At 29.4% G+C, this 26,562-nt stretch overlaps 1 protein-coding gene across 1 annotated transcript; it reads right to left on the reverse strand.

Moving 5' to 3' along the window:
• Positions 1-2,379: 2,379 nt before the first annotated feature.
• LOC112735742 (alkane hydroxylase MAH1-like) lies at positions 2,380-4,091 on the reverse strand. The gene is made up of 2 exons (XM_025785253.3): positions 2,832-4,091; positions 2,380-2,502 (listed from the first exon to the last, which is right to left on the reverse strand). Exons 1-2 carry the CDS (start codon positions 4,089-4,091, stop codon positions 2,380-2,382), a joined length of 1,383 nt encoding a protein of 460 aa, XP_025641038.3.
• Positions 4,092-26,562: the final 22,471 nt, after the last annotated feature.

A 26,562-nucleotide genomic window follows, 5' to 3' on the forward strand; every position in this document is an offset into this window, starting at 1 on the left:
CTTCTCTTTCATTCTTAAGAAATATTTTCCGAATTCCTTTGCATCTTCTTGTTCGGAAACATTCCGCACTTCCCTGGTAATGTAATTCCTCACGTCCTTTTCGATAAAATTTAACTCGCGGTGACCCCCGGCAGCCGCGACAAATGATTGGTAGGTTTTGCTTGGTCTGATACCGGCCTCCTCGTTATTCTCTATCGTACGACGAATGGATATGCTTAGTTCCCTGTGCTGTTTGAGCATATCTGTTTTACTTGGATAGCAGGGGTGTGAATGATCCAGCACAACCTTTGAAATGATCCAAGCACCGATATCCTTCAATGTGTGTATATAAATTCTTGCAGGACAGTTTAGACCGGCTGTCGGATTGGTCTTCTCGGTCGGAGATATTTTAGATTTCCATTTTCCCTCTCTGCTACATGTAATCAGTTGATTCTTAATCTCGTTTCCCTTCCTATTTGTGCACCGAACTCTTGTAGAGAAACCTGCAGCCTTGGCGTAGTTCCTATAAAATTTTTCAGCATCTTCAAGGGTGGTAAAGGTCATTCCAACCTTCGGAACAAGCTCGTCATCAACAACCGAGAGAGGCTGCACAATACACCATGTCAGAAACTGTGAATACACCCATAGATATGATTCAAATACACCCAATCATGTCTAATATGATACACCAGAACCGCAACAACTCAACTACAGAATGACCTTTAAAGCCATAAACTGTAAATACACAGGCTGCAGAATACACCATGTCAAAAACTAAAAACACACCCAATCATGTCTGATATAATACACTTGAACAACAACAACTCAATTAAAATAACAAAAAACCAGTAAAGTGTAAATGCACCCGAGCGTTTGCTATAAATTCCAGATAATTAATCACAATTAATACATTGAATCGACAGATTCATGTTAACATGTTACTTTCACAGTATATGTTCAGCAATTTTTCAACTACACAATGCTATAGAAATTACTGAAAGAAAATTCATTATGTAAATCAAACCTCAGGAACTTCGTTAGATTCAAATTCATAATCCACTTCGCCTGGATTCAGCTGACAATCTGAGGTTGAATGATCCATTATCTTCAAAACGAGTTCAAACTTTGATTTCAGAAAACAACAAATCAAAATAGAAAACGAAGCTCGAGTTGCAGAGAGAGAAAAAAGTAACGTAAACGAAGAACATACCAGTGAGAAAAGGAGAGGAAAAGAACGATGGAGAAGAAGGAGGGAAGACGGGCGAGAAGAAGAACAACCAAATCTCAAAATAACGAAAACGAAGAAGGAAACAAATATTTTAAATTTGGTAGTTAGATATACGCGGGATCTTATATAGCGCGTGTAATCAATGTATGTGGAGCAGCGCGTATTTTGGTTTTATTGTTTAATGAACTTGTAAAGCACACAAGCCTTAATGGCTTGTATGCAGAGCTTTTCCATAAGTTATATATATGATGGTTGATTTAGATTCAATGTTATTAAACGAAATAGATTAAATATTATATAAACAAAATTACATATTCTAAACTGTTATATATATCCAAATATAGAAAATTTTACCATAACAAAATGTTAAAATATAAAGAATAAGAAATGAAATCTTAACAGTTGAAAATGGATTAAGTAAAAGATATATAATATAAAAGACCCATAAACTCGTTAATTTAAAATTTTGGATCAAAATATGATGTCCAAGGCAATCTTAATCTAGGCTAAAATCTCTCGTTTATATATTCCACCAACACAAATAGATGGCATATATGGTGCCGTCTATAGTGGCAGTTAAGGTTTAATGGTTACAATTGCTAAGCTCTCTGAATCAGCAGGTGTCTGACACTTGGAGAGTTGGAGGTGGCTTAACTCTCGGTTTAACTTTGTCAATGACAGTAAAATTGTTAATGAAACACAAAAATATGGGTAATGCTAGGTAGACAAAAAAAACAGCCAAAAATTTCTTTATTTAGCATTCATTAATTGTTGCGATAATTAATGGATGCTAAATAAGGAAAATTATGGCTGTTTTTGGCTAATATTTTTTGGTTAAAACTGAATTAAAAAAAAATTCACCCAAAAAAAATTAAAAGAAAATTAAATTTTTATTAAGTATTTGATTTGGAAAAAAATGAATTATACTTTTGTTGTGCTGCTCGTGAGCCTATTTGCCATAGGGGATTCTTCTTTTCTATGAGCGACTTGGTGGCCATGTGGAGGAGGAGTTGTCACTGATAGTGTGACGTTGTTAGTGTTGGTGGAGAGTGTCTTCAAAAGCATGGGTGGAGCGTTATGGGTGGAGCAAGTTGGTGTTCGGTTCATACATCGCCTCCAAGTTAGTAGTTACTACCTTCTGCTCCGGAGGCTGAAGCACACCTGATGACTAACTATAACACGCTGGTCCTATAACGAACGACACTATTTCCTGCGGCCGACAGCGGTGCCGTCTCTCGCCAATACCCATTGAACCCATTGACATTCATACCCTTGCTAAAAGATAACAATTTCCACTAATATCCACGGTAAAAGAGATAAGAGTTACTGTAGTTAATCACTTAAAACAAAAATTAACTTAACTAACACTAACGTCACTTGACGGTCAATAGAAAGCCACCAAAGCTGCGGCTACCAGAGACGTGACATATATATATATCAAATACAAACTCTGTAAAGATGATGAAAAGAAATACATCAGCTGACGATATGCTTTTTACTTCTTCACTTAATTATCTTATACACATGACAAGATGATATATAATGTTCGTACAACAATGGAATCCAATCATATAGATTATAGAAGATGCCCCTAAATCTAATTAATAATGCCTCTTTTAGTAACCTTGACCTTCAAGCCATGTTTCATGTGAAGCACAACAGAAACACATGGACACACATTATTATGCCCTTCCACCACCTCAAACTGAAAATTGCACAGCAAAGCAATGGCCATGATCTTCATCTGAATAAAGGTTATATTTTTACCCAAACAACTTCTTGGTCCTGCATTGAAAGCTATGAACTTGTAAGATGGTATGTGTATGATGCTTCCCTTTTCAGAAACCCACCTTTCTGGCTTGAACTCCAAGCAATCTTCTCCCCATGTTTGTTCCATTCTTCCCATTGAATATAGAGAGTAAATTACCATACTATTTGCATTAACACGATGTCCACTAGGGAGTATATCAGATTTAACTGCAGATTTGTGCTCGAAAGGAACTGGAGGAAAAAGTCTCAATGCTTCACACATAGCTCCATGCAGGTAAACTAGCTTGTTAAGATTTTCTACCCTTGAAGTGATGAGCCAATATTCTTCTTTGGTTATAAAGTTTGCTCTGATTTCTTCAAGGATCTTGGCTTCAACAACAGGGTGGGTTGAAACTAGCCAGAAAAACCAACTGAGACTTGAACTAATTGTATCCCTTCCAGCTACTAACAGAGTCAATGCATTATCTCTTAGAAACTTGCGATCTATTTGTTCCATTCCACTTTCCTCCACAAGAGCTTTGAGCATGTTAAATGTTGGTTCATCATCATCTTTGGTGCACTTGACTTGGCTTTTCTCTTGGAATGTGGATGATATACACTGATGCAAGAATTGGTCAACTATCTTTTCACATTCAGTATAGGTCTTCCCTTGTCCAATTTGGAGCCATTTCTGAAGCTTCCATAAAAACCTTGGGACAAGGTGTCTGTAGAATATTGCATCCTCTGCCATGTTGAAAGCTTTCTCGAAAGCAACTTCCGGGAACTCGATGAGCTTGTTAGGAAGGGATTTAGGATCAAACCCCAACACTATGGAGCAGATGTTGTCAAAACTGATTCTCTGAAAGATGTCTTGCAAGTCCACAACAGTTCCTGATTCTGATACATCGTTGAGAAGTGGAACTAGGCAACTGTGGAGCTTCTTATGAATGGTTTTCACAACTAAACTCTCAAACGAGTTTTGTCTGAACAATGAATGAAGTATGTTCCTGCTATGCTTCCATTTGTGAGAATCAGTGTTAAAGATGCCATCTCCGAGTATTTCAAAGATCTCATAATACTCAGAGCCTTTGATGTAGTTGTCAAAGTTCTTGCTAGTAATGTGGTGCACATTCATAGGATCACTGGTGATGAGAAAGTTGAGGTTTGTGAACCAGGGACCTTTGAACAAAAAAGTACCTCCACATTGCTTCAAAGTGGTTGTTGCGTGATCATGGATATTGGAAAGATTACATAAAACTGATGGTAGCATACCAAAGAAGCGCAAATTAATTATGGGATTTTTTCTATTAGACCTCCAAGTGTGGATGAATAAGAATGAGGCAATGGCTACAAAAATAAGAATAAAATCTAAGAAGTCCATCAAGATTTGGCCTTATTTGGAGGTCTTGTTTTGAGTGATGTGTGATATATGCATGATGTGGTTTCTTTGATCATAAATTTATACAGGTCCGTGATGCTTTCTAACGGTGAAGATAATAGTACAGAGGAATGCTAGATTTAGCAACTTTTATGATTTGTAGGTATTAAGTAGTCGTTAATGATATTTTTAATGGTGTAAGATTTTATTCAATGGTGTGGGATTACTCACTTTTTTTTTTGTTGGTTATATGATGACCAAAATTTAATAAAGTTGCTAGTCTCTAGACTTTTTTAATATTATATAAAAAAAAGTGGATATTACAATAAAGATTTTATAATTATTTTCATCTGAAAATATTTCTTTTTGACCCTTGGATGATGAATTGTATGGTTAAATTTTAATATTTATAAAAGTGTTGTCTTTATTTAAAATGTAGTTAAATAAATAAGTCACACTTTTAAATAAAATATCTTTATAAAAATATATTTTTACCATCTTCATTTGAATAGTTACTTAAAAAAATAAGTAAAATCAATTCCATACTTAAACGTGTGAATTTAAAAATATTTATATTTTTGTATTTTATTATTTACTTTTTTATAATAATTGTAAAAAATATATGTACGAAAAATATTATTTGAAGAAGATATTTTAGTAACGAAAAAATATAGAAAATCAATTCTATATGCAGCCCATTTATTAATATACCAGCCAATTTTTTTAAAAAGATTCTAACTTTAAAATTCTATAAAACATATGCCATTTCTATTCTCCTTCGCCTCTATCCAAAAAATGCTGAAGTTGCAATGTTTTTCGCTGCTTCTTACCACTATTTCTTGTCTTCTTGTTCTTCGAAATAATTTCCGTGCTCTTTTTCTTCTTCTTTTTAAGTTTTGAATTATTATTTTTAATAATTTTAAATTTTTTTATAGGTTTTGGACTTTTTTGTTTTAGATTTTTTTTTAGATTTTTAATGATTTTTTAAATTAATTTTCAAATATTTCTTTTTTATATATTTTAAAACATTCTTTGTTATGTTTTGAATATTTTTTTTAATAATTTTAGATTTTCATTTTATTAGATTTTGGATATTTTTAAAATAATTTTAGATATCTCTTTTTAATTTGGTTTCGGATGTTTCTTTTATTAAATTTTAGATGTTCTTTTTTTAATAGTTTTAAATTTTTTAATATTTTACAATTTTTATTAAGTTTTAGAAGTTTCTTTTTTACTATGTTTTATTTGTATTTTCTTTTCATAATAATTTTAGATGTTATCTGTCGTGCTTTTTTGGATGTTTCTTTTAAATAGTGAGGCAAAAGAATGGTCGGTGACGGATGATAAAACACCATGTGGACACATTGACAATAACAATGGATACATTCTTAGAGAAAAAACATCTACCTCTAAAATATAAACATCCAAAATTTGGATATAAAAAATATTTGAAATGATGTTTTTTTTAAATATTTTTTATTTATTTTTTATTGTACATCCTCAAAAAAAATATCTGAAACATCTAAACTTTAAATATTTGAAATTTAAGTATAAGAAACCTGCAAAAGTGATTTTTTTTTTTTATCATAATTAAAAGCATTTTTATTATGTTTAGATTTTAAATATTTTTTTTTGTTAGATTTTGAATATTCTTTTTACAATAATAATTTTAGAAGTTTGTTTTTATTTGATTTTAGATATATATTTTTTAATTTTAAATATTTTTTCCATCTAATTTTAAATATTTTTATTAACTTATTTGTAACTCAACTAATAGTTAGTTATTATTTACTAATACCTTAATTAACCTAGCATGATTGGTTTATAACTAAGTTTAATCAAATTATTTTTTCTTCCTTTTATATATGCATCTCTTCCTTTTTTTTTCAATTAATTTATATTGTATCAGTAAATTATTAAATTAATTTAGTTAAACTTAATTATCAAAATTATTTAGTCACGTAGAATCACCCATTTTGAATAATCGGCTCTTAAATAAATTGTTATATTAATTCAATGATTTTTAAAAAAAATTAAAATTGTTTTAAAAATCATTTTTAATTATTGCTATAATAAATTTTTAAAACTGTTATTCTCTTAAAAAACTTTATTTTTTGACAAATCCCTCCTTTAGTTAAACCTCACCATCCGCTCTCTCCGTCGTTCAAGCTCCGCAAAGCCCTTGCCAAATGGGCGTCTCGCCACCTCAACCTCCTTCGCCATGCCAGAAATTCCCGTGAAAATCGATAACTCAGTGGTAACTAAACCATTCATGAACCATGGCTCCCGAAATAAAAATAAATAAATAATTAAAAGATTTGAAGAAGTCGCAAAATTCTACTCTTCTTTTTTTTGCCCCCCTTTTGATTAGCTTAAAGTTTTAAGCTTTGCCGCCTGTTTTAGCGAAGTGGTGGAACCTGGAACGTTCCCATTTAAGGGCTGGAATGGAAATGGAAAAAAAAAAAAAAAATTGTACTGATTCTAGGATGTAAGAAACGGTGGGGTTTACTGCTTTGTGTAGTTTTCAAGCTTTCTTAATTAGCTTGTAGTTTGAAGTCTCAAATTTGATGGTTTCGTGATCGATGAGGTGTGGGACATTCCCATCTAAGAATTTGAATCGAAATGACAAAAAATAGGATTGATTCTAGAAGGAAGAAATGGTGGGTTTTCTCTAATTTGCATATTCAGGTTCCACGTACACGCACTAAGTACCCACGTGAATAATGTATGTATTGATATATATATGTAAATATGTGATACTTTGTTATGGGAACATATTTGAAGTGGAAAGATGGTTTCCTGCATATCATGGTCGGACTCTGAGTACGTAAATCCGAGAACATAAAGTTTCACCAAAGCTCCAAGATAAGGGTTTTAGTGTTGGGAGTTGGGGGTTGACGGTCACTATGAGGGGGTGGGTTGTTGGAGGTTGGGTAGATTTGCGGGTGGAGGCCAGGCAAGGTGGAGTGGGGGATTAGAAATTTCGTTAGGATAGGGAGATTTTTTTTTTTGGAAAAGTCTAGGGCACAGCAATTTTTGTATTTTTTGGCCAATACTTAACCATCAAAATAAAAGTGAGTGATTTTTTACTATTAAATGTAATCTCACACTATTAAAAACACTATTGATGGCCAGTTAATAATTACAAAACACCAAAATTGCTGCCCCTAGCATTCCTCTTTTTTTTTTAGTTTATCTTAAGAATAGGTCTTAAATTTATAAATTGAAAAAGTTTTAATTTTATTAAAAATACAAAAAATTTAAATTTTTAATGTGTTTATTTTACCTATGTTAAATACAAAAATTTAAAATATTCTATTAATAATAAATTTATTATGTATCTTAATTTTATTTTATTTTAGTTTTGTAATTATTATTTGAGAAAATGACGTTCTTCTTTTTCTTTCAGGGTATCATAATGATAATTTTTCTTCTATTATTTTTAAATAATTATATTATATTAAAAATTAATCACTAAATTAATTATTAATGTAAAATATATATTAAAATATAAAATATATATTAAAAATAAATTAAATAATATATGTATTTATATATAATTTTTTGGTATACACATAATACTTTTTATTTTTAAAACATACACACTTTTATCCTATAAAAATTAAAGAGTAAAGTATTGTTTTGTCCGAAATATTTAGGATAAATTTTAAAATTGTCCATAACATTTAAATTGTCTTATTTAAGTTTTAACATGAAAAAGTATAGGTACACAATTAAAATACTAAACAATGTGAACAATGGATATATCGGATGTTCAATTCATTAGGTGTGCAGATGGTTATTCTAATATTAAAATTTAAGTGGATAATTTGGGGGGTGTAGTGTGTTTTACTTTATTGGACCAATTTTAGAGTCTATAGTTCATATTGTTCACAAAAGTCATTGTCTACCTAGCAAAGTCCAACTAATATTTCAAAATCGTCTCAATGTTGTCCTGCCGTTAGTGATCTGTTAACAGAATTAATGGTGGGACAAAATTGAGATGATTTTAAAACGTTATAAATTTAAATAGGACAGAAATGTTACATAAAAAAAATGATACATTACTCTTAGAAGAATTATCAAATCAAATAAAATGACAGTAAATTTTAATGGAATGAATTATATTACGAATTCAAGATTTTTACTCATATTTATAAAATGGCTAATATATAAACATTTAGGGAAAAAAAGAGCATGATACATATATAATAAATTATAATTGATACCTTTACTCTTTAATATATTGAACGTCTTTAATGTTTAATTTAATTAAACTTTATTTTTAAATTTTAAATAAATTTTAATTTTTTTAATTATTTGAATTTTTTTATTATAGATAATTATTTAATTTATTTTTTAATTTTTTTCTTAATTAAAAGGGTATCATTTATATTTTATTGTATAAGTACTTTGCTTTTTTTTCTTTTCTGTAAGTTTATGCGTATTCATTCTATAAAAATTTTATGATGAGTAAAAATTTTTAAGAGTAAAATTAAAAAAAAAAGATAAATTTACTTAAAATAAAAGTAATGTGATTAAGAGTAATTTACTTAGATGTGATTAAAAAATAATTGAATAACTATGTATTATAAAAAAATTAATATTATTGAATGATAAAATTAAATTTTATTTCAAAAAGATATAATTTATACTTTATTATGTATCATATTCATTTTTTTCGAAAGTTAACTACTAGTCATTCTATAAATATTTTATTATGAGTAAAAATCTTGAATTCGTAATGTATTGTTTTTATCCCCAACATTTTCGTCCTATTTAAGTCCTTAACATTTTAAAATCGTCTCAATTTTATCCCACCATCAATTCTATTAATAGATCATTAACGGCAAAACAACATTGAAACGATTTTAAAACGTCAAGAACTTAACTAGGACGATTTAAACGTTAGGGAGAATTTTAGGACTTACTTCAAACATTAAGAACAAAAACAATACTTTATTCAAAATTAAATAACATATACTTTAGTAAATTTGACTAAGATATTTTTTAATAATTATTGTAATTATATATATAAGTAATAATAATATAAAATGTATAAAACTTCACTAGTAAGAATTGTGAGATGGATTAGGGACTCGTCGGTCAAGGTGGTGACACTGTTACAGGACTATATTTTTGAAATGGCGGAGAGTGATACCTGCAAAGGCACTCCAACGTTCAAGTCAGAATGGATCTAAGAGGTATAAGTGAAAGTTAGGAATATGTAACGTACCTAAGAGAGCTTTTGGCTTCCTTTTTATAGTTTAAAGTTGTTATTTTATCTTGTCGGATAAGATAAGGAAAGTATTTGAATTTGAATATTGGATAGAATTTTATAGATAGCGGGTCAGTTTGGGCCGCGATGGTGGCCCGGATAACCGGGTCGTAGCTGCTCCGATTAGGGATCTAGAAATCGGGTCCAGAACATAAAATATATTATTATTATAAAGAGTAAAATATATTTTTTGTCCTTAAAATTTGTTAAAGGGTTTAGAAATATTTCTAAGTTTTATGTTGTTTTAATTTTGTCTCAAAAGTTTTCACTTTGCATTAAATATATTCCTGGCAGTTAATTTTTTTCAGAAAATTTAGGATGAATTTAGCAATAATTTCACAAAAACAACCTTTAACACAATCAAATTAGACATAGATGTCATGCATTATTGTTAGATTGTTCCTAAACTTTCTGAAAATTTAACTGTCTGGAGTATATTTGATGCAAATCGAAAACTTTTAGGATAAAATTAAAGGGGAGTGTTAGGTAAATAATGACTATCTCGAACAACATGAACAATCACCAATCAAATAAAAACACACTACACCACCAAATTACCCACATAAATCTTAATATTAAAATAACCATCGTATACCTAGTAAAATAAACATCTGATATATCTATTGTCCACATTGTTTAGTATTTTTATTATTTATCTATACTTTTTTAAAATTAAAACAAAATAAAACTTAAGGTTATTTTTAAAATGTTTAACAAATTTTAAAAATAAAAAATATATTTTACTCTTTATTATAATAATATATTTTATATTATTATTACTATTATATATAATTATAATAATTATTAAAGGGTATTTTCGTCAAATTTACTAAAATATATGTTATTTAATTTTTATAAGATAAGATCAGAGTGTGTACGTTTTACTTGTTACAAAAAATATTTACTTTAAAATTTTTTACATATTTCATGATTAATGGTAAAATATTTAAAATAAATAAAATTTATCACTTCAACGGGGTATATATATATATATATATATATACTATTAAATAATATACAATATTTTTACTTGTTATAAAAATAATTAATTTAAAATTTTAAAAACATATTAGAGTAATACTTATATATTTTTATATTATTATTTTTCTATGATAATAATATATTTTTAGCAAGATAAAATATTAGAAAATAAATTAAATTTATTACAGTAATAAATAAATATATATTATGTTATTTTTTTAAATTATCAAATAATTATTACTTATTTGTATATATAATTATAATTATTAAATTGAAGAGTAGTTTAGTCAAATAAATTAAAATGTATGTTATATTAACTCCTGTATGAAAAGAGGGTGTATATTTTAAAAATAAAAAAAATGAAAATTATTTTTCTCTTATTATTTAATATATATTTTAACACAAGAGAAAAAAGTATCATTTTCTCTTATTATTTTTATTGGAATAAATTTGTTAAAAATTTATGTTTCTTAATAAATTTGAATGTTATTAATGTTAACGTAATTATTTATATAAAGATATCTTTATATAAAAATAATAATTGATATTATTAAATAACTTAATATATTTAACATAATATATGTTTATATCTTAATTAGTCACCAAAAAATATCTTAATTATGATTATGGCATAAAAAATTTTGTATGCGAAAAACCACCTAATACTACCTAGCAATTAGAAAAATGTATAATGCTAGAAGTCTAGAAATAATAATAACTAACATGTCGTAATGTATGTTAGCGAGATAGTATTCAAAGTTATGTTATTTAGTTCAATTATTCTGATAATAATTAAAAATATAAAATAAAATAATTTTAAATTACTTTAAATTAATTTTTTATTATTTATCAAATATTTTCAAATAGAGTAATTAAGTATAATTTTGGTCTTTAAAATATAGGTTAAACAATTTTTTCGTTCTTAATTTTTTTTTTGCATACAAAATCGTCTCTAAAATTTATTTTGGTTTTAAAATTGTCTTTTTTACTTAAATCTTAAAATTTAGGACCAAATTATCTCTAACAAAAAAATAAAAGAGAAAGAGAACGGACGTTGAGAGAGAAAAAGAGAATCATGGAGAAGAGAAGAAGAAGAAGGGGGAAGGGAAGGTGGTAACAACGCCGCTGAGAGAGGACGGACGTCGACGCTAGCAGATCGGCGAGGAAAGACATACATCCGCCGCGTCGCCGTTTCTGTTCCTCCTTCTCGCTAGCTCGCCATTTGCTGCTGCTCCTCGCCACTCCCCGCTCGCCGCTGCTCCTCCCTAAAGTTCTAATTCTGATTTTGATTTGTTGATTTTGTTATTTTTTGGTTTTGATTCTGACTTTGATCCAATTTTTTTGCTTCTGTTTCTATTTTTGTTGTGTTCTTTGGAGTTGAGAGAGATGGTAATGATTTCTCTTTTCTTCTCTTTTGTTGTTGCTGCTAGTTGAAATGAATTGTGCTTTTTTTTTTTTTTGTTTTCCACGGTATGTCCCAACCCGATAGGTCAAGGACTAATCCGTCGTAGATCTGAGCTCCATTTAAGGGTCTGCCGCTGGCCAATGGGTCGCTGCATGCACAAGGCGGGATTCAAACCCCTGACCACTCGACAAACTCAAGTTGGTTGAAATGAATTGTGTTTTGATTCTTCAATATTTGAAATACAGATTTGTTTTTTCACTTCTGTTTCTATTTCTATTTTGTGATTTTATTTTTTATGTTTATTACATTAGTTCTATTTCTGATTTTATTGTTGTTGTTGTTAATGCTGTGAGAAAGAAGAAGAAAAAAAGAAAAAGAGAGATGCTGCTGTGACGAAGAAAAAGAAAAAAAATAGAAATTAAGTATTTTGGTGAAGAAAAAGGGTATTTTAGTTCGAAAGACGATTTTAAAACCACGTTAAACTTTAGGGACGATTTTATATGAAAAAAAAAGTTAAAAACAAAATATTTTCAACTTATACCTTAGAGATCAAAATCGTACTTAACCCTTTAAATAACATATTATACCATGTTAGAGAAAGGATCTGTATATTTACTATGTATTTAGTATGTGTCGCATATAATAAATAAAAAGTACCACTTATTTATATATGTAAAACAAATAAAATAAAATCACAAAACTAATTATCTAATTTAAATTTAAGTATAAATTCTAATCTAAATAATATCCAAATGTTATTCCAACACATGTCGAACTGCAATAAAATAGTGACACATTCCAACTTTTGCCTGCTCTATTATTATAGGCATCAATGCTGAAAAAAAATACTTAAAATCAGTAGTTGAAACTCGCCTCTCCCAAGTCACAACCCACATAATAAGTTTCATTTGTGTATATTAACGAAAATTAATAAATGAGATGGCGAAATTTAGGATTTTTTAAGTATATAAAATAATTATTAGAAAACAAACTTTTTAGATTATTCCAAAAGAATTTTTATTATAAATTATCCTCTTCTTATTTATGTAAATTACTACAGAATACAGATACATAGTTGTCACCTATAACATTTTGGTATTCTGATGTTTTATTGTTTTAATGGATTACGCCTATGAAACCGTGCGCTGTGGAACACAGATTATTGGCTATTAGCCTACTAATTAAAGACGACACACCATGATTTAGCATAAAAGGCCAAACAACTAAATGTAGAAGCCTGCAACAATATAGTAAGAGACATATTCAACTCACTAAAACCCTAAAGGTGGTAGCAATTTATTATCTTCACTAAGACACTGAAACATGCATCCATTTAGCTAGATTCATTCTATCGGTTAGATGACATTTCTCATGTGGCATGCATGTTTCAAAAATGAAGATGTCGGATATTTTTTCTATTTTAGGCATTTTCATCATATTTATTCGATTAGATTATTCCTAGATTGTTGTTGAAGTAAATGGTGATGATAGTTTAGATGAGATTATATTTAATTACCAATAGAAAAAATAAGATTAGTATAAAATATACTGTGATTTTCTATACATTGCGAATTTAAATTAGTTGACATTGGTAGAGCTTGTGTGATAAGATATGCCATACAAGTATTCAAAATGTTATTCCTATATTAAAATCAGCCACTAAAATCAGTCACTAATATATTTGTGCATAAATATATGTGTAATTTAATTTATTTTCAATGTGTATTTATATTCTAACATATATTTTATAGTAATGGCTGATTTTAGTGGCTGATTTTAATATACATATAACATAATCAACAAGTATTACAATTAGAAAAGGAATATAAATGAGATTTATATATTTTTTATTTTTTTGTTGCTTATTTAGTTAGATTTTTCAATAAAAAAATTTGATTAAACGGGAAATACAACAAATTAAATACATCTAGTGATTCTTTAAATATTTATAATATGTGTTCTAAATCCAAAATATGTTCTCTTCGTTGTAACTGACTCGTTTAGGGTAATTAAAATAGCATCAAGTATGTCGAGTCGATCTATTTAATCAGATGAAGAAAAAACATTATTATTTGATTCGTATTTATCCCTTTTAATATTGTCGTAAAAAATAAATTATAGATCATAAATTTTTAACAAGTCCTAACAATTACACCAAAATACCCCCTACCCAAAGAGAACCATTCAGATAAAGACGTTTAAAACGTCTTTTTTAAAGGGATAAGTATTGTTTTGGTCCCTAACGTTGAGGGTCAGAATCAAAACCGTCCCTGATGTAATTTTTGACATAAAATCGTCCTTAATATTGCATTTTATTTTAAAATCGTCCTTTCTAATAAAATTTTTTAATTTATTCATAAACAACCCTACTATATTAAAAAAATTATAAAATTAAAAAAAACGCGTTTGGATGGGGGAGGGAAAGGGTATACGAAGGGGAAGGGGAGGGAAAGGGGGAAGGGGGAAGGGGAAGGGGGAGGGGGGACGACGACGGCGGCTCTGTGGTGGTGGTGATGAAGGAGAGGGGAGGGGAAGTGGAAGAAGCCAGAGAAGAAGAGGAAGGGGACACGGGTTCGGGGTGGGGGGAAGGGGAAAGGGGGGACGGCGACGGCGGCTCTGTGGTGGTGGTGATGGAGGAGAGGGGAGGGAAAGTGGAAGAAGTCAGAGAAGAAGAGGAAGGGGACGCGGGTTCGGGGTGGCGGGAAGGGGAAAGGACGCGGGGTGGGTGGGGGGAAGGGGAAGGGGGGAGGGGGACGGCGGCCGCCTCGCAACCTCACCGCCTCGCCGCCTCGCCGCCTCAGCTTTGCCGCCTCCGCCTCGCCGCCTCCGCCTTGCAACCTCGCCCCCTGTTTTCTTGCTTCTGCTTTCTTGCTTTCTGTTTCCTGCTTTCTTGCTTCTGCTTTCTTGTTTTCTGTTTTTGCTTCTTGGTTTGGTGTTGTTTGGTGTTGTTGCTGTTGTTTGGTGTTCTTGGTGTTGGTGGTTGGTGTTGGTGGTGGTGTTTGTGTTGGTGGTGGTGGTTGTGGTGTTGGTGGTGGTGTTGGTGGTGGTGATGGTGGTGGTGTTGGTGGTGGTGGTGGTGGAGGAGGTAATTGTGTTGGTAGTGGTGAGGGTATTTTTGTCCAAAAAAATTAAAAAGACGATTTTAATACGAAAAAAAAACGTTAAGGATGATTTTAAATCCAAAATTATAATGGGGACGGTTTCGATTCGGACCCTCAACATCAGGGACCAAAACAATACTTATCCCTTTTTTAAATATATTTTTTAGTAATTAAAATTTAATATAAATAACTAATTAAATCGTATTATTTTTATCAAAATTGGATTAGACAAATTGATTTGGCTAAAAAATCAATAAACTAAATCTTGAATTGGTTTAAATTAATATTTTTTTATAGAAAATAACTACAATATCCTTATTATAAAAAATGACAAAATATTCTTATTATATATATATTTTTTTAATTATTTTTTATAATAGAAGCATTGTAGTCATTTTTTATAAGAAAAATAATAATTTATACCGATTTAAAATTTGGATCATCGGTTTTTTTGTCAAATTGATTTGTTCGATCTAATTATGATATAAATAATACAATTTAATTGATTACATATGTTAAATTTTAATTGTTGAAAAACATTTAAAAAAAAAGACATTTTAAGCGTCTTTATCTAAGTGACTCCATACCGAAAACACACCAAACTACCCTCATATAAAATGCAATAACCCAAATAGAAATATTAAATAATAAAACAAAATCAACCAAAAATAGTTAGAACTTATCTTATTTAATATTTATTAATTATTGTAAATTTATTAATTATTACAATAATTAATAAATCTTAAATAAAACAAATTTTGAGGTTTTTTTTTCCTCTAACTCAAAAAACATTCGAGCAATTATTCCATGCCTTCCTCTGCACTCAGCAGTTGCACTCCTATATAGTTGTGGTTCGCTTTCTTAATTAGCTCAAGATAGAGATCCATATTGTAGCCCCCCGTTCTCATTCTCAACGATAACTCCTTATTATGATGATAACAAATAACAAATTGCACTTTCACATATTGACCATCAACAAATTCACGATCATACCTAACCAATCTAATAATAACAAATTCTTATATGAATGACACTTACAAACTCCCAAGAACAGGGACGTGAGACCAAACAAGTCCAAGAACAGAATACAAAACAACACAAAGCTAAAGCAAAGATACCAATCAATGAACAGGAAACTGAATAATACTAAATCACATCACTATCATAGCATAAAGCCTCCATGAGAACCATCCTCGTGCCCTGCTGCAAACCACATACAGGAATATACATCATACTCATATCCTTATACTCTTCAAACCGCCGTTCAGTCCTTTCCCTAGTCTATAATGCAACACAATTTATAACCTCATTTTTCAATAGGTCAAAGTTAATTTCCCCTTTTCTAAAAGTTTTATTATTTCTCACCTTCCAAATACATCATGTAACAGCGAAGAACAATGTCATGGGCACCTCTTTTTCATCCCTTTTTAGACTTCTCTCCATCCATAATTCAAAACAAATTTTTACATCATTCGGCCCCACCCAACACACGGTATGGAGTGGATCATCTCCAGTGAAAAAAAACTGGATAGTATCCAGTGCTTAATCTAACTATTTATTATTCTCTCTCTTATTTATTTCTGGTCGCACTTGTAGAATCAAAAGTAAGAAATCACACTATATCTTATCAAGTGTTAAAAAAACTGGAGATGATCCATTTCCACACACGGTACCCTCCAGCGATTTAAAATACTCCCCAAGGCTTATGACATCCAAAAAACAAATTAATTTCAAATATAGCAAGTCTTAGCTTTTTCTAATGTTCAATTTTTCCAAAACAACAAACCACACAAGAAGCTCAACACGAGGAACTAACTCTTTTCAAAACTTTTTGGTAAAACTAAACATATTAGGTTCCACTCCTAATAACTCTTTATACACCACATGTAAAAAAGATCTAATAAACCAATCAATTATAACTCAAATGGTATAATCTTTTCATATTCATTTAAGAGGTTAGTGATTCGAATTTTCTATCTTTAATAAAAAAAAATATTTAACAAAAAAATTACTTTTTTTTAATGGTGTCTTCAAACAAGAGAGTCCACTTTCATTCCATCACCAACCTGAACCTACAAACCCACTTTATATAACTCAAACAACTCTACCCTCTTTATGCTTCAAGCCACCAATATCCGCCACACACTCCTTTCTTTCTTATTAATTGATTTTCAATAGGCCTACTTCCATTAAAGTTATTACACGATCACACTACTTTCTTTTACAACAAACACTCCTCTTTGTTAAACCTCTATCACCTCTTAAGCAAAAGACCCATATTCTTCAACACGAGCACCCATATTCTTTGTTAAACCCCATATAGTTGACATTCCCCTCCCACGGTTCGACTTACCCAAAAGAACCTTGATCGCAATGCCATAAGCATTGCCGCCACTACCTTTGAATTGTAAACATGCTCAAGTAATACATTGACAAATTATTGAGAACCAATTTAATCAGCACTAGTTTTTTAATTTTTTTGCTTTTGTCAAGTACCTCCCCTTCCAACCCTGGAGCCTTTCCTCCACTCTTTTTAATAACTGGATTTCATGTTTTCACCCTCTTCAGGTTCGCTCTTAATGGAATTTTCCGATAACGGATCGGTAAATTAATTGATCTACACATCCCAAAATATTGCATGACAGCTTAATCTCTTCTGTTTCGCAATTTAATTGAATGACTGCCGACTTCTCAATAATATGGGAGTGGATTGAGAAAAAAATTAGATTGTGTATAGTGTTTAATTCTACCATTTATTACTCTTTCTCTTATTTAATTTTGGTCTCATTTATAAAATTAAAGGTGAGAAATTACATTGTATTCTCTCAAGTATTCAAAAGAATAGAGAGGATCACATGTACTGACGCTTTGAAATTCCTGACATATATCCAAGGGATTCATGGATCCGATTTGCATATCTACGGTATTTATTTGAATTCAATATGAGAATTGTAGATATAGATCTGATCCGCAAGGCTATCGGATCGGATCAGATCAAACCCGCACACTTATAGGCTCTAATTGCGGATTTTATGGGCATATCCGCGGATCCGCAAAAATAAATAAATAAATAGGGAGCCATTCAAATAAAGACGCTAAAAACGTCTTTTTATAAAGGTATTTTTTAATAATTAAAATTTGACACATATAATCGATTAAATCGTGTTATTTTTGTCAAAATTAGACTAGACAAATTGATTTGACCGAAAAATGGTGAATTAAATCTTGAACTGGTCTAAATTAATATTATTTTTTATAGAAAATGACTAAAATACTTCTATTATATATATTAATTTTGAGAATCCTAAATTTTAGTCATTTATTTTTCTATCGTAGGGTTATATATATATATATAATAAGAGTATTTTAATCATTTTCTATAATAATAAAAGTATTATAGTCATTTTTTATAAAAAAAATAATATTAATTTAGACCAGTTCAAAATTTGATTCACCATTTTTTCGGTTAAATCAATTTATCTAGCCTAATTTTGACAAAAATAACATAATTTAATCAATTATATATGTTAAATTTTAATTATTAAAAAACATCTTTAAAAAAAATATTTAGAGATCTTTATCTAAGTGACTCCCAAATAAATAATTAAATATTCTTCTTATGTTTTATTTCAACTAATAATGATCATATATGTTATATTATTTTAATTTTATTATTTAAAAAATTATGTTAAATATTATTTTAAAAATAAAAATATTTAAAAGAGTAAAAAATAGGAATTTTATTAATAAAAATAAGATTTTAAAAATATTTTCGTGTTTTGCGGATATATCCGATATCTGATATCCGATCTGCAAATGTGTAAATCGGATCGGATCCAAATTTAAAAACTGCAGATATTGGATTCGATGATTTTAATGCAAATCGGATCGAAATTTTGGTCATATCTAATTCGATCCAATCTGCGTTTACCCATGATATCTTGATCTTATTGTCACATTTTTTGAAAATATGTAAAATAGTAAAATCTGTTATATATCTCTAATTTTAGAGGCAAAATGTGACATGTCACTTTTTCATTGTAATTGGAATCAAATCTTTTTCCTCTAAAATTAAAGAATTCTCCTTTCCTCCTTACTAATTTTACAACCAAAATGTGCCACATATCACTCTCATTGTAATTAAAATTAAATCCTTCCCTCTAAAATTAAAGAATTCTTCCCTCCTCCTTACTAATTTTACAACCAATATGTGCCACATGTCACTCCCTCATTGCAATTGAAATAAAATCTTTCACTCCAAAATTAAAGAGTTCTTCCCCCCTCCCTCTTCCCTCTTCCCTCTTCCTTCCTCTATTTCTCTCATTCCTTCAACACTCTATCTATTTTATATATCTTTATCAATATCAATGATTAATTACTAATTTGACAATCAAAATGTGCAACATGACATTCTATAATCGCATTAAAATTGAAATTAAAATATTAAAATTGAAATTGAAATATACCTATATTATGTATCATATATTACTATCTAATTTAATAATCAAATGTGTCACATGATACTCTCTTATTAAAATTGAGAGAAAATATTTTTTTTCAAAATTAATAAACTTCCTTCCTAAATTCTCTCATCTACCTCTCTCCATTTTTCTATTTCTCTCTACTATTTTTACTCTATATATAATTTATATTTTATATTAGTAATTTGACAACTCAAAATATGTCATTCGATATTTTTTTACAATTAAAATAAAAATTTTTCTTCAAAAATTAACAAACTCTCACTCTCACTATCACTCTAATTCTTCATCTTTATCTTTTATTTCTCTCTTTTCTCTCATTCTCTATTTTTCTATTTTTTTCTTCTACAGAAAACGAAATTAACAAAATAATATAATTTAAATAAAAATATTATTATTGTTATTATATACATAGTTTTTTAGTTTTTTATTTAGTTTTAAATTTTCACCGCTTATCTTTTTAATCTATATTTTCATTTCTCTTCTTTCAAATATTTATTACATATAATTTTGAGAGAATACTAATGTTATTATAATTAAAAGTTAGAATCAAGATTCAATTATTTAAAAAAATAATTTTGAGTTAATTTTATAACTATCAGTATAATTTTTTTATGCTAATATCTAATTATATTTTTATATAAATAGAGAGAAAAAATATTATTTTTAAATAGCAAGTATAAAAATCAATTATTTCTATTTTGCAACAGACTTAACAGTTAACACCTAATTAAATGTAAAAGTATGTAGGTTAAATTGTTTTAAATTTTAGATAAGGAATATTAAAATTAATTATTAATAAAAAATTAGACTTTTTTATATAAAAATAATAACTAAAAATCTTATTATTTAATTTTTTATCTACAGATACTTTGGTCTTTTTAGTCAAAGACTTTTATCAACCTACGATTTTTTTTTTATAAAAGTAGTTTGATTTTATAAATCTTTTGTACCATGCATAATCTATACTGTCAAAACAAAGTAGACTATAATTTTAAAATATTTATATTTCCGTAATATTATTACGGATAAAAATACTAATACAAATAAATATATAGAAATATTTAGGATTAATTTGATGATTTGTTATTTATAGAGAATTTTATATTTCCTTGATACCTTAAATGAGATAGATTAAATATTCTATGAATTTAGATCGTTACGTAGTATCCAAATCTATAAAAAAAAACATTACCGAATTTTGATCTAATTTTATAATGTTGAACAGAATTGATATAGTTTTGGATTTTGAATTGCTGTAATTCTGAATTTTTCTATAATTACTGTAATAGCTGAGGTTTTATTTTGCTGTAATTGCTGTATGTACATTTGTAATTTGGTTCTGTTTTGTCCCTTTGTTTTATGATCGTTGAAGGTATGCTATGTTGTAAGTTGTAACTGCAACTGAAATATGAAGTTGGGTTTTAGACTTTTCTTCTTTGAGGTTGTATCAATTTTTATTGTTGAGATTGGTTCATAGGTATTTCTAATTAGTAATTTGGCATCAATTGAGTGAGTTTTGTCTAATTAAGTAATTGTTGACATTATTATTGATTGTTGTTGATTATTGATTGAATATGGATATAGAATTTTATGCCATGAATGATTGAATTTAAATTTTAAAAAATTTATATTGTATCTTTAATAATTTTATTTTATATTTAACAAAATCGGTTTAATTACGGTTGAACTATTAAACCATTAAACTATTAAACTAATTATTTGATTGGTTCAATGACCGATTCGGTTCTCGTTGATTTTTATAAAAAACGAACTATATTATATAATTTGCGTAACTGTCTCCTTTTGTTGTAGTAACAATGCGAAAGACTTTAACTATTAATGGATTAAATAACAAAATATTTCAGAGACGATAAAACATCAGCATAAATAACAATGTGTTAGACATCACATTTTAACCCAAAGTTTTAAATTAATGAGTTTTATGATTTTTTTATTATTTAATAATTCATTTTGAACTATTGTGAGACTTTATTTTTTATACTTAATATTTTAATATTCTATTGTGGTAAGTCTTTTTTAATATATTTGGATACATATATAACAGTCTAAATTCATAGAATATTTAATCTATCTCATTTAAGGTATCAAGGGAATATAAAATACTCTATAAATAACAAATCATCGAATCAATTACTAATAAATATTTGTATATATATATATACTTTTACACATTTTCAAAAGAATGTGGCAATAAAATCAAGATATATGTCAAAATTTATAAGCGTCACTACATGTAATATTATTGAGAAGTCGTCAATTATTTAATTAAATTGCGAAGCAAAAGAGTTTACGTTGTCAATTTAGGACTGGAAGTCAATTGAGTTGAGCTAATAAGGAATCAAGTTTAAGTTTGGTACACAAAATTTGGGCTTGGTTCACGACTCGATTCATTAACAGTCAAACTTATTTTTTAAACTCAAATTCGGCTCACCGAAAGCTCATGAGCTAGCTTGAGCTCACGAGTTGGCTCAAATAATAAGAACTACATAATCTATAATTCTATACTAATAAATTATAACTTATATATTTAAAAAATATTTAAAAAGATTAATTTTATATATTCTCTATCTATCAATAAATTATAAATTTTTTATTTATGTCTTACATCAAAATTATATATAAAAAATAATTAAAATCATTAATATATATATATATATATATATATATATATATATATTACTATTTTATATGTATATTTTTTTTTGTTATCCACGGTATCTCCTAACTCGACAGATTAAGGACTAATCCGTCGCAGATCTGAGCTCTATTTAAGAATTTGTCGCTGGTCAATGAATTACTGTATGTACAAGACGAAATTTGAACTTCCGATATCTACTTAAGCGAATAAGTGAAAATATAACCTTTATTCACATGAAGATCATATCGCCATTGCTTTGCCGTGCAATTTTCAGTTTGAGGTGTGGTGGAAGGGCATAAAAATGTGTCTATGTGTTTCTATTGTGCTTCACATGAAACATGGCTTAAAGGTTAGTAATAGAGGCATTATTAATTAGATTTAGGGGCATCTACATGGTATGGACTCTATTATATATTGTACGGACATTATATATCATCTTGTCATCTATTGTATAAGATAAATAAGTGAAGAAGTAATAAGCATATCATTAGCTGATGTAGTTTTTCATCGCGTGGATCTTCACAAAGTTTGTATTTGATATTATCATATATAAATTATTTACCAATATAAAATATATATAAAAATAAAATATAAAATACACACTAAAAATAAAATAAATTATATATATTTATATATAAATAAATAATAATAAATTTTAGTAATTGATTTTAGTGTATCAATAACATTTTTATAAAAAAATGACTATATTATATAATTGGCGTAATTGTCCAACTACTTGTGTTGCACTAACAATCCGAGAGACTTTAACTAACTAATAGATTAAATAACAAAAATATTTCGGAAACAATAGAACATCAGTTTAAATAACAATGTGTTAGACATCACATTTTAACCCAAAATTTTAAATTAATGATTTTTTATTATTAAATAATCCATTTTCAACTATTGTGAGACTTTATTTTTTTATACTTGATATTTTAATATTCTATTATGGTAATTCTATTCAGCATTCAAAATTCAGAATTCAAAATTATATCAAAATTAGGAGGATTATTAGAAGAATACATTACAGAATATAGAATTCCAAAATACGTGATCACTAGTTTTCAACATTTATTCTCTATACCCTGATACCCTTGTATTCTGTTAACAGAAACATAAAGAAGATTACGAATTTCCATAAACAATGCAGTGAAGCAATGCATTATAGTACTATCAACTGACAATAAAAAAAATCAGCAACAAGCAAGTGAAGCAACTCAGAAATCAGAATAAATAAAAATAACGAATAATCAATGACTCGTTCCACACACAACAGAAGAAACAAATAAAAAACTAAAGTGAAAAAGGAAGAAATCAGTGAAAATAAAGAAGACCACGAAGAAGATGTTGAGGGACAGCGAAGACTGAAAAACTCACGGCGACGGCGAATCGTCCACGGCGGCACAGGTTGCACAGAGAGTGGTGCTTGACACAGAGAGAGAGATAGCTCGGAGACAGAGGCGTTTTTTACGACGAGAAAGAGGCGGTCGACGACGGCGAGGACAGAAGCGGGCTTCACGACGAGCACAAAGACGGTGAGGATGAGAAGAGTGGCGGCGACTGAGAGTGAGAGTGAGAGAGATTGGGGGATTTTGTAGCTTGTTTTGCAGTAACCATGAGAGACACTGCAACAATGGAAGAAGCCATGCATATCAACCTTCAGAGACAGCTCCACCGCCTCCTTCCTCCGCCACTGCCGTCTCCAACAAGGGCTTCGACCATTCTTCCGCTGCTCTTCAAAGCTGCCACCTTTGAAATTAGGGATGTAGCATTTTGGTGAGACTGAGAGTGAGAGAGAAGAAAAAGGGGATTCAGTAGGGGTGTTCATGGATCGGATCGTATCCGCAGATCCGCGGTAAATATCTGCATCCGATCCAAAAATTGCGGATACGATCCGATCCGCAAATTGATGGTGCGGATCGGATTGCGGATATCTGCTCTACATCTGCATATCCGATCTGCAGATCCGCACTATAATAATTAAAAAATAAATAAATATATATATGTTTGGTATTATATTTACTTGTTTGTATGTTTTAGTTAGTAATTATTATTCATATATTGTATTATTTTATTTTTGTTATTTAGAGAGAGTTTGATTAAAAATATTTTAGGAATAAATAAGTTTAAAAGTATGAAAAAAATATTTTTATCGAATTCTTTTACATAGAAATATGATTAAAAAGAGAATGTTTAATTATGCGGATATATCCGATATCCGATCCGATCCGCAAATGTGTGGATCAGATCGGATCGGATCGGATCCGGCACTAAAAAGTGTGGATATCATATCCGATCCAATCTGGAAATTGTGCGGATCGGATCGAATTTTTGACCATATCCGATCCGATCAGATCCGCGGACACCCCTAGGATTCAGGCATTTGGGGGTGCACGTTTTGTTTTTTGTTTTTTGTTTTTTGTTTTTTTCAAACCAAAACGATGCCGTTTGGAGCTGGGTGGGAGAATCGGACATTAAAAAACCGTTCGGTTCGTCTGGTTCACCGGTTAATCACCGGTTTGGCCCTTTTTTTATCAATTATTTGTAGGTCGATTTTAGATATTAATCGAACCGGACAAATGATCAGTTCTTGGTTAACCAAATCGAACCGACCGGTCCGATCCAATTTTCAGAATCTTGATAAAAATGCTATTTGCACACTAAAATTAGTTACTAAAATTTATTATTATATATTTATATATAAATATATATATAGTTTATTTTTTTAAGTTTGTATTTTATATTTTTATATATATTTTATACTGATAAATGATTTTTGTCATTGATTTTAATATGCACCTTGCTGTATTTTTCATATTATATATGACCAATATCAAATACAAACTTTGTGAAGATCCATGATGAAAGACCGGATCAGCTAATGATATGCTAATTACTTCTTAAGTTATTTATCTTATACAGAATATAAGATGAAGAGGTATGTTATGTGTACACCAAAATCAGTCACCAAAATTAGTCATTAGTATATGTGAGAATAAAAAAACGGAAGAGAGAAAACAAAGGAGGCAAATAAAGGATGGAAGAGAGAAAATGGTGGATAGTTAAAGAGCTTTTATAGGAAACTATTTTATTTATAGAAGTTAGAAAACTATATAAATGAGTGAAATCAAAATGTATTCAATTCAAAAAAAAAAAAAAAAATCAAAGGAATTCACATATCCATAGCAATTATTCATTTTCTTTCCTTTTTTTTTTCTCTTTAGTAATTATATAGCGAGTGCATTATTGTGAGTAGTGTTCAATTTCATATTACTTTGTAGCTATTAGAAGTCAAAATTCCGCTGCAGACTCAACAATTGGTATCAAGAGCCAACATTATATTATTCATTATTTGAGTGGTAAAATTCAATTTTGAATATAATGGCTTCTACTAGTAGTAATGTCAAAGTAGGCAAATATGAAATCGAGAAGTTCAATGGAAAAAATGATTTTTCCTATTGGAGGATGCAGATGAAAAATCTGCTTATATCACAAAAGTTACACAAGGCACTAGCGGGAAAAGAGAAAAAGCCGGAAGGAATGGAAGATGAGGATTGGGAAGAATTAGATCTTGAGGCACGGGCTGCAATAATCTTATGCCTTGAGAGGGATGTTGCTTTCTTGGTGAACGAAGAAGCAACTGCAGCAGGCGTCTGGTTAAAGTTAGAGAGTAACTTCATGACAAAGACTCTAACTAACAGGATCTACTTAAAATCCAAATTGTATACATGCAAGATGGAGGAAGGCACCTCAATCCGAGAATATATCAATAAGTTTGATAGGATCATATCAAACTTAAAGGATATAGATGTGAAGGTTGATGATGAAGACCAGGCACTCATATTGTTACTTTCATTACCGAAGTCCTATGAAAATCTGGTGCAGACATTGATGCTGGTGGGTGACACTCTGACCATGGATGAGACGAGGGCATCACTTTTAGCAGATGATCTACGTAAGGTTGCTACAAGTGTAATGTCATCTTCAAATGGAAGAGAGTATAATGATCAAGCACAAGGATTATTCGCGGCTAGAGGAAGGACTAATGAAAGAGGAAAAGGTAATAACCGTGGAAAGTCTAGGACAAAATCTAGACCTCACGCGGAGAAAACATGCTTTAAATGTGGTGAAGCTGGACATTTCAAAGCAAATTGTCCAAATAAGAAGATAGCTTTCAAGAAACAGAACAACGAAAACCCAAAAGAAAAGCAAGAAGCAAGCTACGTCTCAAATGATGAGGAAGATTGTTACTCTGTGACAGAACAATCTTATGAAATCTTCGATAAGTGGATTCTTGATTCAGGAGCCTCTCACCAT

Source organism: Arachis hypogaea, chromosome 13 (assembly GCF_003086295.3).
Source record: "Arachis hypogaea cultivar Tifrunner chromosome 13, arahy.Tifrunner.gnm2.J5K5, whole genome shotgun sequence".
In the NCBI taxonomy this organism is placed as follows: Eukaryota; Viridiplantae; Streptophyta; class Magnoliopsida; order Fabales; family Fabaceae; genus Arachis; species Arachis hypogaea.